Source organism: Phymastichus coffea, unplaced genomic scaffold (assembly GCF_024137745.1).
Source record: "Phymastichus coffea isolate CEN01 unplaced genomic scaffold, Cenicafe_Pcof_1.1 PCOF00099, whole genome shotgun sequence".
Classification (NCBI taxonomy): Eukaryota; Metazoa; Arthropoda; class Insecta; order Hymenoptera; family Eulophidae; genus Phymastichus; species Phymastichus coffea.
In genome coordinates this window covers 584,322-601,460 of record NW_026706910.1, presented here as the reverse complement: position 1 = coordinate 601,460, position 17,139 = coordinate 584,322, and the positions used below count along the sequence as shown (strand labels likewise).

The following is a 17,139-nucleotide window of genomic DNA, read 5'->3' as shown; positions in this document are numbered from 1 at the left end:
GTATCGTAATGTACTATTCCTATCTCGCCATTTTAAAAGTGGTAGAGGAAGTAAGCTTATATACTAAGGACTATAGTAGGGAACTAAGACTAATGTGTAAAGGTACCTAATGGTACCTCTACAGTGTTACACATAAATGTAGTTTTTAAAGTAATAATAACAATAATGTAGTAGAATTTCTCTCAATTTTACAATCTTTTTTGATAGTACAGTTTTTGCTCTTGGTTCCTATTTTATCTCAGCTAGTTCGAAGCTCGTATCGAGTCTTATTAGTAGGCTTTTCTACGGTTTCATATATATATATACATATATAGTGTGTGTGTGTGTGTGTGTGTATATATATATATATATATATATATATATATATATATATATATATATATATATTTCAGTAATAAATTAAATTCATGAATATTTAGTATGGATAATAATCTACTAATATAGAAATATGCAGTTAATAAATCGTTTTAAACAAAATAAGAAATCATCTTTTTAAATTACGTTGGAATAATTAGTACCAATCGATCATTTGATTACCATATGTGAAATGAATAGTGTCGTTTTAAAGTGTGATTGGATGAATGAAAAAGTGAATAGTATAAAATGGAAGAAATTACATTTGTATTCATTAATTTTTTTCACTGTAAACTGAGAGGTCTGCAGGAAACGAAAACTAATTATCAGAATATTAAATTTGAAGAATATTCTCGGATGTTTTCAACGAAGCACCAAAAGAATATATGATGATGAAATGCATTAATAATAATACGATACTAGGGACGTAGAAAGCTACTGCTACTGAGTAAATTTATTATTATACAATTCAAATAATGTAATAAATAACAGAAAAACAAAAGAATGCTAGTGCCTTTAATACTTAATGTATCAATGAGTAACCTTGTAGTTATATGCTCGTCATTGCATATATTATGACTATCGGAGGCTTGACCGCAGCGGCGCCAACTCTAATTGCACTATTACGTTTTGGAATTTTTGGTTATGACACTGATTAGACTGTTTCTATTTGTTATCTAATTTCTCTAGGATGGTCTCTAATTGAAGTTTCAATTCGTCGATTTCAGTGCGTATTTCGGCAATCTAGTTGATTAGTAGGCTTTTTACAGTCTTGTTTGGGTAGTCCAACATTTTTACTAAGATATAATTGTCGACCAAGGCTAAACTGCTTTTTTAATTAATCTATCGGTTTATGTCTTGCATTAAGGGGAACCGATAGGTCCATATAAAATACATAGAATTATTGTCGCTTACCGACATGCCTTGAATATTACATTATTCTAATGCTGTTTTAAACTTATTGTAAAGAGCTCGGCTATTCACCATTCCTTGAGTTAATTTTAATGGCAAATAACTGGAATATTCATATCATAATAAATTAAAAACTGAAAGAGAATAATGCAATAATCTACGATAAGTTAGATTATGTCTTGTAATCTGGCTACTACATTTCCCTTGATTATTAACATGTCGCGTTCGCCACATTATTAATGAGATTATCGCTTGAACTAACTTTATTAAATGACTCGCCGGCTATGTCGATTAAATTTTCTGCAAAAACGTTCTTGCCGTTATACGCGCTTATCTGCAGTGTGTGTGCGTGCACATCTTACTCGTATATAGCTACTCCCGTACCCGGACGACTCAACGTCTCATACCCTACCAACTGAGCTAGCCAGGCTGGTATTAGAGAACGGCATATCCCCTTATTCCCTTTATAAAAAGGTGATGGATGCCGTATTGAAGCATTTTATTCATGATCTGATTAGCTGAGATACGGTCACATGATATTCTGTTATGTGACGGCAAATAAGCATGCATGTACGGTTTCGAGTTGAGGTTTTAATATTAAAAATTCAATTTATCATAATTGATACGGGTCATTTTGAAGTCCCCTTATAAAAAAGTGATGGATGCCATATTGAAGCATTTTATTTGTGACATGATTGACTGAGATACGTTCACTGAGATATTTTGTTAGACGGCGGCAAATAAACGTGTATGTATGGTTTTGAATTGAGATTTTTGTATTATAAATTCAATTTATCATAATTCATATAGGAAATTTTAAAGATAATGAATTAAAAAAAATAGACTCCAGTGTTAATGTTTTAACATTCATTAAACGAAACAAGCAGCGGAAAAATCACTCGGTAAAAACAAAAGGTTATGCTTTGAAATTAATCTATGACTAATCGATAATCGGATGTTGGAATGTGTAAGATTGAAATAAATGTAATTACGTTGCAATCTTTATGCAAAGAGTAGGATAAACGTATAATATTAAATTGACCCATATATTTGAAAAGAATTAAAAAATTATTTACAGCAGTTTTCGACACGACAAATCATGAATTTGGAATATGAGAACTATTTCCCACATTTTTCCGACGTTATATATTTTGTAAAAAATTGAAAAATCAATCTTTGACAAAAGTAATTTATGTTAAATATGTTAATATAAAAAAGAAATGAAAAAAGAAAATAAGAGTACTCCAAGTGCGTTCGATATCACTAATATCCTTGAAATTTCGCAAACTCTAAATTACTTTTAAAAAATCGATTTTTTTACAAAAAATTATTTAATTTAGTTTTATATTTTTCTATCGTCGCAGGATAAAAATAAAAGAATCACCGTAAAATAGCATACCGTTAAATGCTTAAAAAATCATATCTTTTATAAAAAATAAAAGTCGCGCACTCAGTATTGTTCGGAATTAAATTTATTTGGCTTTGAAAATTTTAATAAACAAAACAATTTTTGATTTTCAGGACCGAGGTTTGCCAGTACCAGAACCAGCATTCGATGGACCCAGTGCATTTGTGCCAGTGTCAGAGGTAAGTTTTTAATTTTATTCGTCTATTAATTTTTAATCATTGAGATAATTATATAATCTATAAAATTGAGGGTGAATTACAAAATATTTTCATATTTATGTTTAAATCATTGATTTTGATAATTTTTTCGTTGATGTCCAACGATTACGAGAAGTAGTTGTTCCGACCTAGTTCTAACATTATTTAATTATTTTAACCGGAAAAATTAAAATAAGTATACTGCGCGATATAAAAACGCAAATGACACTTGAAGAAATGCAAGACGTGTGTTTGAGTTTTGTAAAAAAAACAAAATTGATTTTGCTGATTTGACAGTATGAATCAGCTTATTCGATATAATTTTAAACTTTTCGTAATATTTCATTATGTAGAAGTAAATTTATAGAAAACGAATGATTTGTGAGCATACATTTAATTATTGAAGAATAATAAAAAAATCTAAGGCTGTTATCACGCTCTAAGTGGACAATAAATAATTGAAACGTTATAAAACTCGAAGAGAGCGACTTAGATTTCTTATTTGTCTTGATAATCTCTGGATAACCATTGTTATGAAGTGATACTGAAGTGGAATTTATTGAATCATCAAATCATAAATAATGAACGAACTTCACAACTACAGCAAAGGTAAGTGAAAATACAATTGTAATATCAGGAAAAAGTACTTTTCATCCACTCTACTGTAATAGCAAATGTTGACCCTTTGTCCGTTGCACCTGCAAACATACGCGCATTGTTCTCTGTTTGGAAAAAAAAAACAAAAAGAAGCGCGCACTTTCTCATTGTGTGCGTATGTATGTCAAAGAGCGATATAGCTGGTTACGCAAAATATGAAAGCAGAACACCAACGTACCGACGAACGATACACTTGCAATCGGCGTATCAGAAAACTCGCGGCGGCACCTGCGTCAATTACATAACTTTGGCGAGCGCGCAATTTCATTCTGATTCCTAGATTGTTATGGGTCGAGAGAAAGAGAGAGCTCGGGTCAACTACCCGTATAACTCTATGCGTTTCTACTCGACTTAATGTCGCTTTTGCTACTGCTGTCCCTTCTTTTTAGTATATATAATGGTCTCCGAGGCTTGCTAGCAATTTAAATGAAAAGTTCTTCTTTTCTAAGTGAGCGAGATGGCCGTCATTAACTTTTACAACGAAATCTTTTTTTTTTCAAACAGAACGTTTCATTTATTTGAAAATCCAGCAAGCTTTCTTTCGTTAAAATGAGATTAGGCTTGTTGTTTCTACTTTCTGGAACACCCACACACACAGAAGTATTTCTTATAAAATGTACTTAAACGCATCGTTTTTTTAATCTAATAGTTGGATTATCCGTGCACTTTATCCAACAAACTTAGCGAAAATTCGTTTGAAAAAAAAGTTAATGAAGGTAGCAGTGTTTTTCCTCGGATAAAACTGCATACAGTATTTTTCACTCGAACTTTTGTTCCAGCGTGTTAAAACAAAAAGAACCTTTGTCCGCGCAGTCCAATTAAAAGAGCATGCTAATGCGACACGTAGATACAGTGGAGTAGCAAATTGACGCTACAGTTGAACCTACTTTAAAAAGTTATTCAGATGAATTCTCAATGCTTTTTTCCAAACTTGACGAATGAGGTATAATACATTATTATATAACAATAATGACGGACGGCGAGTAACTTCGTAAAACAATCCGAAAAGCAACATCGTCAATTACGTGCTTTTGTGTTGCCCTTATGAAATAGTCAATAACGATGCCTCGTGCCACCAACTCTCTGAGTTGTACGATCGATCCACCGCAATGTCAAGGCCTGTCTTTGTCCTCTTTCGCAATACCGGCAAAAAGCATTCTTATCGCGAATTCACGCCTCAAAATGGACTTGTTCTTTCTCTCCTTCAGCCCAGTCGCGCACGCTTATGCCTAATTGCTTTCCGTAATTGGTGCTACTCAAACAAATTGCATGCCAAAGCAATTTTCGCACTGCGCTACGATGAGGTTTGATTTTCCTCGAGATATCTGTTTGGTTAGCTGAATGCTACTGCGTTAGCGAATGAATATTGATGATTCCATTTCAGTTGGAGATTGCATTTCAATGCCAAAATAAATTGCTCGACAAGAGAAAGATACAGTTTCACGGGCTTTCACAAGAAAACTTTTCTTAATGGAATTTTGGCGGTGCTTTACTTTTTTATCGCATATTTCTCTTTTTTATTTTCTCTGCGGGTATTAAATCAACAGACACTCGTTCGAGCATAACTCGCATTTGATTATTACTTCTGAGAAATGAAACCAAGCAAATTTCATATTTTGCGGTCACTTTTCATTTATCTAACTTTTGGTAACTGGGTGCTCAAAATTACATTTTTTTAAATTCAAATTTGGAATTCAATTATACTTGTTTTGTTAAGTCCCACGCCAATTTTTAAGTGCTTTAGATAACTATTGCTAGTCATTCAGCATAATAGTATGTTTCAAAATACCTCTGACGCATGTCATAATAACTCTCAGAGTTTCTGCTAATACGGAGAAAAAGAACGACTTGGCCAATTTTTGCACTTTTGACTGCGAGCAGGAAGATTATTAAAATATAATTTTACTGATAAAATATTGAAACGACTAATGTTTTCACTCTTACTAGTACTCTTCTACATATGTGTTCATATGTATATAAAACTTCGATAAAATTCAAAAAGGTGCTTAATCCATTTTATTCCCGTAGACTTTATTTTTCTATATTAAAAATGCTGGTCCATTAATTTTTAATGCGCGTTCTATTAGTGTGGAAAAAATTAGAAGTTCGAACGATAGAGGTTTTTTCTAGAAAGGCATCGACTTCTGTTTAAAACTTGAAAAATTTTATTCTAGATTACGTTAATGATTTTTATATTCCTTGATGAAGAACATTTCCGTTGCACGAAGGGCAGACTTTAACAGAAACTTTATTACAGTTAAGCCACCTGAATCGTGATAAACAATTTATAAAGTGGATTCTTGTAAAATACTGAGTAATTACGTTTTATCAGGAGTATGACGATTATCCGGTAATAAAAAAATGTAAATTTAACAATTTTGTTGTTGTCAACGAATTTGCACTTTTATCTGTAATCGTTACATGTACAAAATTATGCATTCATCTTTATCGCTCGCATTTATCTGTATCGTCCGCAACACACCATGTATCGCGTGCGTTCTCTGAACGCTCGGCGACAAGTTTTTTATATAAAAAACGTCAGGATATGCTTAACCCTGAAGTGCGATGTCACTGGTAATTCAGAAGTTTATGGACTATTAAAATTTGCATGTAGCACGAGTTCAACCCTCTTAAAACCAAGAGAGGCTTTTACCGAGGGGCAGGAGTCTTGACATCGTGTGTATACGTATGTATAGTTTAGTGCTAGACGCGGCTGCGTCTGTAGGTTCTCTTTGACGTGATCGAGACTCGCAAATTTCTTACAGTATGCGAGCCACTAATTGTCGTTATTTCAACGATGACGCTAATGTTCACGCATGCATTGCGTTCGTGTCTACGACATAACTTAACGCATTGTCCTTTTGAGTTTGGTTAATAATTTTCGGTGAAAGTATCGATTATAAAATCGTTATTTGATTGGAGCGAAGCTTGCAAATTACAAGCTAATGAATTTGATATCACGCCTCGTTGGCCTTTATTATGACTAATAACTGATATAATAACATACTGATTAACATTTTTTATGACGTTGCATGAACGCAATTTAAAAAAATGCTCCCTGTATTCTTCTTGTATTTATTTGAAGTAAAAGTGCTTGTTTTCTCTTTTCATTCATTTATCTCTATCGTCGAATATGCGCATCTTCCGCTTCAGATTTGTTTTTGTTTAAAAAAAGGTTTGTTTTCATAAAAGTTGGACCTCCGCACCTGGAATTTTCTCTCTCTCTCTCTCTCTCTCACACACATTTTCCAGGCAAAATGTAAAACATTAATCAAGTACTCGGCAAATCAGTTAGCTAACTACATACTAATTTTAAACGGCTTTTTCGACCCTCCCGAGAAAAGCTAGTACATACTCGCTAATGCCCAAACGAGATTCAACTTTGTAACGCATTTTCGTTTACCTCCGTAAAAAAAATTTTGAAATTTTCTTTCGCTCCAAGCCGTAAATCGATTAAAGAGAAAAGCACGACGAAGCGTTCATTGGAATCCCATTCGGCATGACGAGTAGCCGGAGCACAGCTGTCGCATCGTGGCTTGAATTGCGTCAATGAACTTTCATGAGAGTGAATTGGGTTATTGGCTGTGCTGGGGGCTCGTCGTCGTCGCTTTCTCAATCGCGCGCCACTTATCTCGGACTACTTATTCAGCGCGATAAGCGACGGAGAGCCAGTGAACAAAAAGCAACAACGAGTCGATGTTTTTTCCTTTCGCGTGCGTGTGTCTATGTATTTTTGGTCCACTTCGCTTTCTTATCTGCCCTCTGATCTGCTTTATCCGATTGGCTCTATTGTTCTGGAATGTTGACTCGAAGATAGAAGGTTAATTTACTTGCTTATTTGGTGATTACTTTTTTCTCTTTTTTAAGAAATATATTGCGCGAATCTGATATTTATTCTAGCTGGCATATTCAGTTAAAACTTCTCGGAATAGATAAACAATTTTAATGAGGACAAAGATCAGCTTGGCTGATTTTTTTTATATTTCTATTGAAGACAATCTTAAGTTTTGCACTGGCGAACGTTTCGAAACGTCATTGTTTTGTTATAGCTGTTTGAGATGCCGAAAAAATTCGTGGAAAGTAACCAAGCGAACTGTACGAAGACTAGAGATTGCGCACAAAGAAGAAGGATACACGAGCTTCTACGATATGTTATTCATCCTTTTTTTTTATTTTATTGACACAGCCATTTTCTTCGCTTGATTTATTCGCAAAGTCATTATCTTATAGTTCTTGGAGCCAATAATAAATTCTATTAAAAATCCTTCATCCGACATTGGCAAACAAACGGCATCGCCAACGTAGGCCCGGCGCGCCAAGTGGTAACAGCCAGGTATAGTCAGCCAACGGCAGCGTGGCGAAGGGCCCGGTAGGCGCGAAAAGCTGCCGCAGCTATAGGCAATGGAAATTACGACAGGCGCGCGCGTCGATCGCTCCGGCCGAACGCAAACGAGAAAGAAGAGTACCTGACGACGACGGTGTAATTGACGAGCGCCGACGGCGGCAAGTGTCGTGTACCAATGCGCGCGCGCCGCATCGACCCGAAAGCGTTTTCACAGTGGCACGGCCGGCCGCGCGATCACTGGCGTGCCGCGCGCGCTACCAGTCGCCTCGGCGCAGTTTAGTCTCCGACCGACCGCGACCCGCACTGACCGCTCTTATTCTCTGCTTCGGAGAAAGGAAGATCCCCGCAGGCTGGGACTCCGTTGTCTCGGTGACAGGTACGTCAGATTTTGTTTTTTTCTTTTATTTTATATTTTTTTTGGATTTTTTTTTCTTCTTCGCGCTATCGCTGCGCAGTGTGCTCTCGCGGAAACGCTCGGCTGTTAACGGACGAGTGCAGCGGCCAACGGTGCAACCCGAGCACCGTAAAATTGCCCAACTACAGGGGGCAAAACAAAGCAACGCACGAGCACTCAGTCTCGATTAACAAGCTGATCGAATGCAGATTCTCACGCGCCTACCACGTCTTGAGGGGGTGGAGAGAGTAGGGAGGAGCGACCCTTTGTGCGCTGATAAAATACGTGCAACTCGGCCTGTTACGTACATGTAGCCCTTTGCCTCACTGGCGTTAACATTGCCCATTCGTGTCGAGAAGCTGTTGCTTCGGGAGCTCTGCCTTCGAATTCAAATTCGACGAAGGCACGAAGGGTAGTGCGCCGTTTCCGTAAAAAGCACAAAAGTAACTTATTTCCATTAGTAAACGCCGGCAATACGCGGAGACAAGTCCAGTGGTGTTTGACCCATAGAGCACATGTATCCGGCTCGTGTTCTTATCTCGCGCGCCGGGGACTAATTGCAGGCACAGAGCCCTCGGCGTTCTCGTCGCGAGTGAAAAGAAAGCGGTGGCGACGCACGGCCTCGCTGCTGATGCTGCGCGCGGACACGAAGTTCGCCAATCCGCCTGACTCACAGTAGCAGCTCGTCGATATGTGATTGTTGACCGCGCTGATTGGAACTCTTTCTGTGCGCGCCTGTCGGCTTTGATAACATTTTTTTCTCTTTGTTTTCGCGGCGATGCTTTAATTGGCGATGCTTCGATTAATTCTCGCGGCTTCGCTTGCCGCTGCTTTCGCGCGGGCTTGCATTTTTTAAACGTTCGTATCCCTCGAGGAAGCCACGAGCACGTTCTCTCGTTTCACTTTTTGTTTCTTGTTCATTCGGTCGATAGTCATTTTTTGTTTTACTTCGCGCTGTCTCAAATATTTACGTGCCGGTTGAGTGGCGATTTGAGCTTGAACGTTCGAGAATCAAAGCACGATATGTCCGTTATTATCGAGTTGTATTGCATCATTAGATATTAATCACACGGGAGATCGTTGAATTTGTAACTAGCAATCGATCGTCGATGTTGATAATTGGGCAATGCGCGCGCCGCCGCCGACGGCGCTCGAGGTGAAAATTGCAGAGGTTCGAGCGGGCGCCGACGGTGAACGCGTGTAATTTTGCAAAACGCGCCGCGCTCGGCACGTACGTCTAGAACAAGGCAATTTCCATGAGTGATTCGAGTAGCCCTTTATTCGAAAGGGAGTTTCACTGCTGGAAAGCGCCGAAATCAATTAGCCAAATGGAGAACGTTAGGAGACAAAAGCCCACGACGGGGGCCTCTCCGATTAATTGAAGCGTCGACTCGCGGCGGCTCATAGGAACGGTCAGAGCTCTGGGGGAGGTATTTTCGCGGGCCGCGTCACGCGTGCCGGTAAAAAGCAGCCGGTAACCCGCGGCGTCGCTTGCATTATACAGCAGTTGAGCGGAGCGGAAAACGAGTAAGAGTGCCGGGATTCCGGTTGACAAGAGCGCAGGGGTATTAATAAAACGGCCGATCTATTCGACGAGTGTTGCTATATATAACGTCGGCACCGAGAGAGGATAAAAAGCACGAGGCAGCAGAGCCTTCCGCCAAATTGAGCTTCGAGCTCGCGGCGAACCGCCCTTCGGCCGATATTTCTTGCCGACCGCGCGATCCCCTGCTCAGTTTGCTCGCGCGTCAGCTTCCCGCGCAGGGCTGCGCCCGAGTGGAATGGCCGGAGCGCGTGCAAATCGCGATTTCGCGGAATGGAAAGCTCTCGAACTGCGGAGCACACCACGGTGACGTGCGTTCGTTCTTCGCCCGCGCAACGCTTGACTTTTATTGGGGAGCCTTTGTTCGAGCTACGCCAGTCGTTCCTTGGGACTCGTTAACGCTCAAATGGCCTTCCGTCCGATAAACGCGTAGATACGAAAATACACTGGCTTCGAAAGTCCGACCGCGTGATCTCCGGTTGTTCCGTTGACGGCCGCCTCGATTGTGCAATTGCCGAGATCATCGGCGAGCTGTCGGTAAAAGTTCGCGTGTGCGCACTTTCGCCCGCGACCAAATCTTGCGCGAGAGGTGGAACCTTGACTCGCCTGAAATCGCAACCAAGTTAATTTTGCGCTGTCGAAGACAAAGGCAGAAAAGCGGGGCCAATGGAAAAATTAAACATCTTTTATTCCCACGTGCGCGTGTGTATTATTGACTTCCGTTGTATTCTGTTGCAAGCTCGCTCATTGTTATGCGAACAGATGTACGTACGTCATTTTTCTTTTCATCATTGTCGAGAGAATGCGTATACTGGCGCACGAGGTTGCGCAATGCCGAGCCGCGTGAAGGTTTCGTCGAGCACTTTGTTTGTTGAAAATTATGATATATTCGATAAACAAACATTGACATTGAAGGTTGCGTAGGTCGTGAGTTGTGCAGTTGCCTCGAGATTTCGTGTTAAATGCTCGATTCGATAAGATAACAAGCCTTTGTTTCCGATTTGTCCCTGGTCTTAATTCCGTCAACGTTTTATCTGCGATTGACGAGCCTGCGGTCACCGCCAACCAATTTCTATTAAGTTGCGCAATTTGCCGAAAATTGACAATCAAATTAACAAGCTTCGCTACCGAAGAAACAACATTCTCGATACTGTGCGAACGCAACTGTTGAAGCATTTTCCTAACGCGTGAGCCACCGAAGAACTCGTCAATGGAACTATCCAAATGTCAGAGCATCAAACAGCATTCCTTCCTCGAAGAAACAAGAGACCCGTTTCAACGGTCATTTCCCCCAATACCTAAAAATAAAACGACACTGGCTGTCGTGGAAAAATTGGAGAAAAATGCCGCACTCAAATCTCTCTCCTTCAAAAATCCAGCTTATTTCGAATTCTCATCACGTAAAAAGACTTCCGAAAAACGTAATTTCGCCTTACCCAAGAAGCTAAGCGAATCGAGAGGGGGGGGGGGGGTAGGAGAAAACGCAATCTAACTTGGCGACCTAATCGCTACTGCTCCGTACCTCCCACGGCTATTGCACACTCCCGAGCAGCACAGAGCCCATACTTTTACAAGTGAAATTCTCCTGCTTACGGTGGAGTGACTGACGAAATAAATCAATTGCTAATTAAACGATGTCGCATTCATGAATTCCAATCTCGGCGGATTAACATTTAATCCTCCATTTGTGAGCTCGTATCGGAAGAAACGCGGATGTTTGTTGATTTTGCAGCGAAAATTAAGCGAGACTGCAGGCAATCGAGCTTTTCCGAATATATATATATATATATATATATATATATATATATATATATATGTGTATGTATGTATGTATGTATGTATATATACATACACTCTAACTGGGTCTGAGCGATTAATTAATTCGAACGGCGTATACAGCTCGTGGCTCAAATGAGGCTTTTCGAATATTTTACGACTCATTGATCGCAACTTGGCGCGCAGCGGAGCCGCTTTATACCGATAAAGTTTCCGGTCGAGATGGTCGGCTCGGAGGCACCGATGTTGGGCGCCCCGTGCGCTCGAACTTGGCTTTATAGTTCGACTTCGACAAGTACGTTACGTCGGCAATTGCGCCACGGGCGAGAAGGAGACGGCAGATAATCCACGCGAGCGCGAGTAAAAGAAAAAAAACATGGAAAAGTGGAGGGATGTCGATATTCCTCGCGGGTGCTTGTGCTTCTCTCGCGCTCGACACCTACGCAAACAGTCGGCGGTCCATTAGCATAATCGACGCAGATCCTATTCATCGATTCCAACTTCTCTATAAACCCGCGCGAAGCCGGACGGAATGAAAACGAGTCCACTAGCTGGGGAAACTCGGCCGCTATGTATTTTTTTTGTCCGACTTCTTTCGACAGTTGACGAACGGAAAAAAACGGTGAAAGCTTCGTCGGGGGTGTGTTCGAAAAAAAAAATGTTCAGGGTTAATTTTAGGAACGTGGTGAGCTCGTTGCAGATAAGACGAAATCGATAAGTGCCCGTGCTCGAGTATCGAAAGAAAAGCAAAGTAAGCGTTCGACGGCGAGGGAGTAAGGGGTGGTCGAAAGTTTCAGCGCAGAGAAGTTTTTGATTTGCGAAAGCTTTCAATTTGGCAAACGGCACGGAGGCGCTCCCGAGCTTCTTTCCAAGGTAAAAGTAAACTGTTTCCCCGTCGAGCGGCGTAGAATGATCTTGCGAGGCTCGCTGCACGTTGCGGATTTTAATACAGTCGGACATGGAAATGGATAATACGACACTTCGAGCGTTGTTTCTTTCTTTTTTTCGCATACGTGCGCATCCACTCGTCAGCGAAAGAAGCTGGAGAGGCGGGTTTATTAACTTTTTCGGTCACGCAATTCCAACGTACGTGAGATGCGCATGTGTTTGGATGGAAAAATCTGTTTAATACGAGAAATCTGGATTTCTCGCGACGACACGGAAGATTTTTTTCGCGCTACCCTTGCCGTGACGAAATGATCGCTTCCAAAATTTTTCAGTACGCGAAAGTCGCATTGGTCGTGATCGAGCAATCATCGAGGAAATCCGGACGTAACACGGTACACGGCAAAGTTTACGACTTCGCGTAGACAGCGAGGGAATCATCTCGTATACAATGAGCGTGTCTCAAGTTGGCCTGACAACAATGCTATCTACCAGCGCCACGCGGCCGCCTGTACAGCTGCGCGACAACGCGGACACCGGAGCTCCTCGATAATTCAACGGCTAAACCGCTTTGACAAGCCGAGCATAATGGTAGCCTCATCTCGACGTCGAAAACGCGCGGGTTTTCTAATCGACACGTCGCGAGGAGGCTCAAGTCGATCGATGGCACGAAATTAGCCGCGCGAGGGAAGAGCTGTTGCCGATTAATCGAGCGTGATCTCTTTACGTCGCTCGTCGATGAAGGGACTTTGTCTGGCTTGAAAATCAATGCCGCGCATTAAATCCATTGGCACAATTTTCGTCGTCCCGGCAGCTATATTTGAATATTCAATCGGCATACAAGGCGGTCACTTATATACGCACGCAGACAAGTTCAACGTTCTCCGAATAAATTTCCTGCGGTTTTTTTTTCGCTTTCTCTCTCTCTCTCCCCCTCTCTTTCTTTCTCTCAATTAAATGCGTGTTTTCTCGAATGGGCTCTCATTTTTTTTTCCTGCCGGAGCGGCTCTTCAATAGTGTATTTGCATGTAGCAATAGATTCTCTAATGTGCGTGTTTTTTTGTATTTGCTCTGGCTGTACACGCACTGGGACTTTAATCGATTTTCACGTTCTCTCGCGCGCGCGCGCGCGCGCGTGTGTGTGTGTGTGTGTGTGTGCGCGCGCGCACACACGTGTGCGTGTCTATACACTAACAATGTTTTATTGATCGCTCCACACGGAGCTTTTGTTCTATCAATTTACCACGGTGAAAAATTAAAACGCCGCGTTTCTTGTTCTCGTCGTCGCGAGTAGTTATCGCGCGACGCACAGACGGCCCGGCTAAATTTTCACGGAACGGTAAATGGGATCGTCGGGAGTTTCCTCGATTAAGTTGACACCGCAGCAGCAGCGAGCGTCTCTCGTCGACAAGCGAGACAGATCCGCCAACTCGCTAACCTAAACAATCATCGTCCCTCGCAGAGTCGACGACGTCGGGGAGGTGAAAAAGAACCGGATTTTAATAATGTCGCAAAAGATACGCCGAGACGATCGTATCAATCTTCATTTTTTTCCCGCCGACTCGCGTTATTTTCTTTTTTCTCTTCTTTATGTCGGTGGAAAATTTTAGACTGCACAATGCAAATGCATTATTCTTTCTGGACGCGTAGCTCGTGCGACAGCCTGATTTTGCAAATCTTTCCCCGACGTCGACTAATTATGCTCTCGCGCGAACTATTCCTTTCGCGAGCTTTACATGAATTTCTTTCCGGGCAGAGTTCGACTTGGAATTTGCGAAGAAAGAAAAAGCTTCGAGGCTCTGTTAATTGAGATCATTCTCAGCGAGAGGTCGATGAACGCTGCTTTTATGTCCTCGTTTATGGGAGGACTATGCTCCCGCGGAAGTTCTACTATTCTAGAATATTGCAGGTTCGATTCGCTCGGGACTACAATGCAAACGAGTTCGCTGTCAAAAATCGCTGCCCTTTCTTTGCCGCGTACGACTACTTGTTCCACTCTGTTTTCCAATGAAGTTACGGCAATTGAAAATGTTTTTCTTCGCGGCTGAAAGTTGACTGGCCCGCACTGCCCGCAGCGCATTTTAACGGGGAAAAGCCTCGCGGTGATTTTCGAAAATAGCAGCTATTTCAAAGGACGTCCCAGTTTCGATGTAAAACGGACAATTCTTTACTCCTGAAAATAAACGTACAATGTCTGCCGCGACGACCGGCAAATCGATGCGCACTCTCATCGGCTTATCTTTCGTTTCAGGCGTTTTTCTCTCAAAGTCATCGTCACAATGTCGCAAATGCTGATGGACGAGCCAGGCTGGAAGCTGGAGCGCAAAGGCTCGGCCCTACTGCTACGCCGCGACAGTAGCCTTCATCATCGTCGCACTCGGGTATGTTTCCGCTGCGACGTGGAGGTTCGGGAGTACGAGCGCGACGAGGACTACTATTACCACGAGGACTCCTACGGTAACGCAGTGCTGGTCAACGGCGGCGGCAGTACAGAAACATTGGCTGCAAGTCCATTGGCGATGTGCGCGAGTTGCTTGGCTGCAATCTGCGTCACTGTAGTGTTGCCTTGGTTGCTCATAGGAGGCTAACCGGACTGCAGATGACGCTGTTGCCAAGTGTGCGAACTGAACTCCGAATTGTGCGTCCAAGTGTGATGGCTTGTGAATGTAGCGTGCGTGAGTGGAATGCCAGTTGTCTAGAATAATTGTGAAGACGAATCGTACATTATTACCAATATTTGTATCGGCAAATAATTTATGCCATGTGATTAGATTAGATATACTCTAAATGTCCGAGCGAGAATAATATGATTTGTCGTTGTTGCACACAGCGACACGCCCTCTTTTTTTCTTTTTTCTTTTTCAAGCGGACAATGCGAGCGATGAACAATCGACAATGACTGATGAATAATTACCGCGAGCTGCTTTTTTTTCCAATTGATAAAACAGACACGACTGCGTGTACGTTGCGCAGGGAGAGAGAGAGAGAGAGAGAGAGAGAGAGAGAGAGAGAGAGAGAGAGAGAGAGCGAGAGAGAGAGAAGAGCACGCTCCGGCTTCGTTGTTTCGCGTGCGATTTTGTTTGTTTTTTTTTTTAATAAAAAAGAGAAGATAACCGAAGAGAAAACCAGCGCTTCATTACTGAACCTCATCCTTCCTACTCCCTTGTTCCGCTGGACCTTTTATCGGCTTTAGCCCAGGTATTCGTTCGCGAGTAATGAAAAGACTTCAATTATGAAAGCTTGTGCACCCGCGTGTGCTTTGTTTTGCAGTGTCCGAGGAGGAATTCAAACCGAGGGAGGGGATTAGTTTGTTCGATCATGTTTTTCCTTGCTCCTCTTCCTCTATACATAATGAAAATGCTTTTGGGACAGAGCGAGAGAGGAATTTTCTTCTTAAAATACTATGTAGAAATGTTTCCCCATTGGCGTGCTTGACTTAACCTTTTGAATAGTTCAAACGCGTCTTCTTTTTAGAAAGCGGCTCGAGGACTTTCCATTACCTATTAAAAACAGTTTTTACGACATTCAAGTTTATTTTGCTTTTCATTCATTCTGTCTTTGCAGAAGTTTGTCCACGTGCGTCTTAACGTGGCTTTGAAAAAGTTTAAACAAATTTGCGCATTATTTACAAGCCTGCTGTCCTATAAATGTTTCAACGTCAAGAAAGCTTATCAAACTATTTACATGTGTAATTGCAGTAGTTTGTGATACTATTGTACTAAAGTACTAAACGGAAATCTAAACGCTTATACTTTCAAATTTGTTTTTATCTATGCATAAATAAAAGAAAAAATCGTCTGAATAGCTGAATATGCACAACTGCTAATTATCAGAATGAATATGTATGGGCTGGGCAGAGATCAAGCGATTTCCGATTTGACCATCGTATCCCTCTCTCTATTTCCCGACAATTTTTGCGTCTAAATTATAGACATTTACCGAGAGTCCAACGCATTGGAATTTAATTTTGCCGGACGAAGAGAACGAGCACAGTGGGAGGACCACATAAATATGCATCGAGAGACCCTCTCGCGCGCTCCGGCGTGGGATGCAGTGATTCATAGCGTGGTGCGCGGAAAATTTTTTGACCCCCCCCCCTCTCTTACAAGTTAATTAGCCGAGAAACAAAAGACGGTAACTTTTTCGCGCCGAGCTCGTTAAAAATGAGTATGGCTTAGACGACGTGCGCGCTTATGAATACATAACAGCTCGGATTTCCATAAATCGATCGAAGAAATCGGGTTAATTACAGCGTAGCGGCCAAGTAATTAGCAGCTTGCAAGTAATCGGATAGCCGGAGCCACATAGTGCTGTATCTTCTGTTGCTGTGTGGATCGAATGCGCACTTTCTTTTTAACGCGGCGGTTCATTGTCAAGGCGATTATTTCTCTTGTCTTTAGGCAAGGGGAGAGGGAAAGCTGCTGCCGAAAGGCAACGGCAGCGTAATGAAGGTTAATCGACGCTTCGATTGTCGACAATTGGCCCTAATTCAAGCTTGATTAAAGCTGCGAAAGAGAAGAACAGCGTGACATCTGGGTGGTAGAATTTCTAGGCAATTGTCGTGCCGACCGTTAGTCGCGTGACGACGGTCGGTAAAGTAGCAACTTGCCGAAGCTCGTTTTTGCAATTATCATCGCAGGTGGCGCGACGGAGCAGCGTAATTACGCG

General features: G+C 41.6%; 2 protein-coding genes across 2 annotated transcripts in view; both read left to right on the top strand.

The window, feature by feature from the left end:
- LOC131670058 (sestrin-3) overlaps nucleotides 1-17,139 on the top strand; it is a 78,271-nt gene that overhangs the window by 5,849 nt on the left and 55,283 nt on the right. The window contains exon 3 of the mRNA XM_058945378.1: nucleotides 2,788-2,853. Within this exon, the coding sequence (XP_058801361.1) occupies nucleotides 2,788-2,853 (66 nt within the window). The remainder of the gene's footprint in view (nucleotides 1-2,787; nucleotides 2,854-17,139) is intronic.
- LOC131670061 (uncharacterized) lies at nucleotides 8,094-15,590 on the top strand. Its single transcript, XM_058945383.1, has 2 exons — nucleotides 8,094-8,249; nucleotides 14,723-15,590. The coding sequence occupies exon 2, from the start codon at nucleotides 14,751-14,753 to the stop codon at nucleotides 15,057-15,059; it is 309 nt and encodes a 102-aa protein (XP_058801366.1). The 5' UTR covers nucleotides 8,094-8,249; nucleotides 14,723-14,750; the 3' UTR covers nucleotides 15,060-15,590.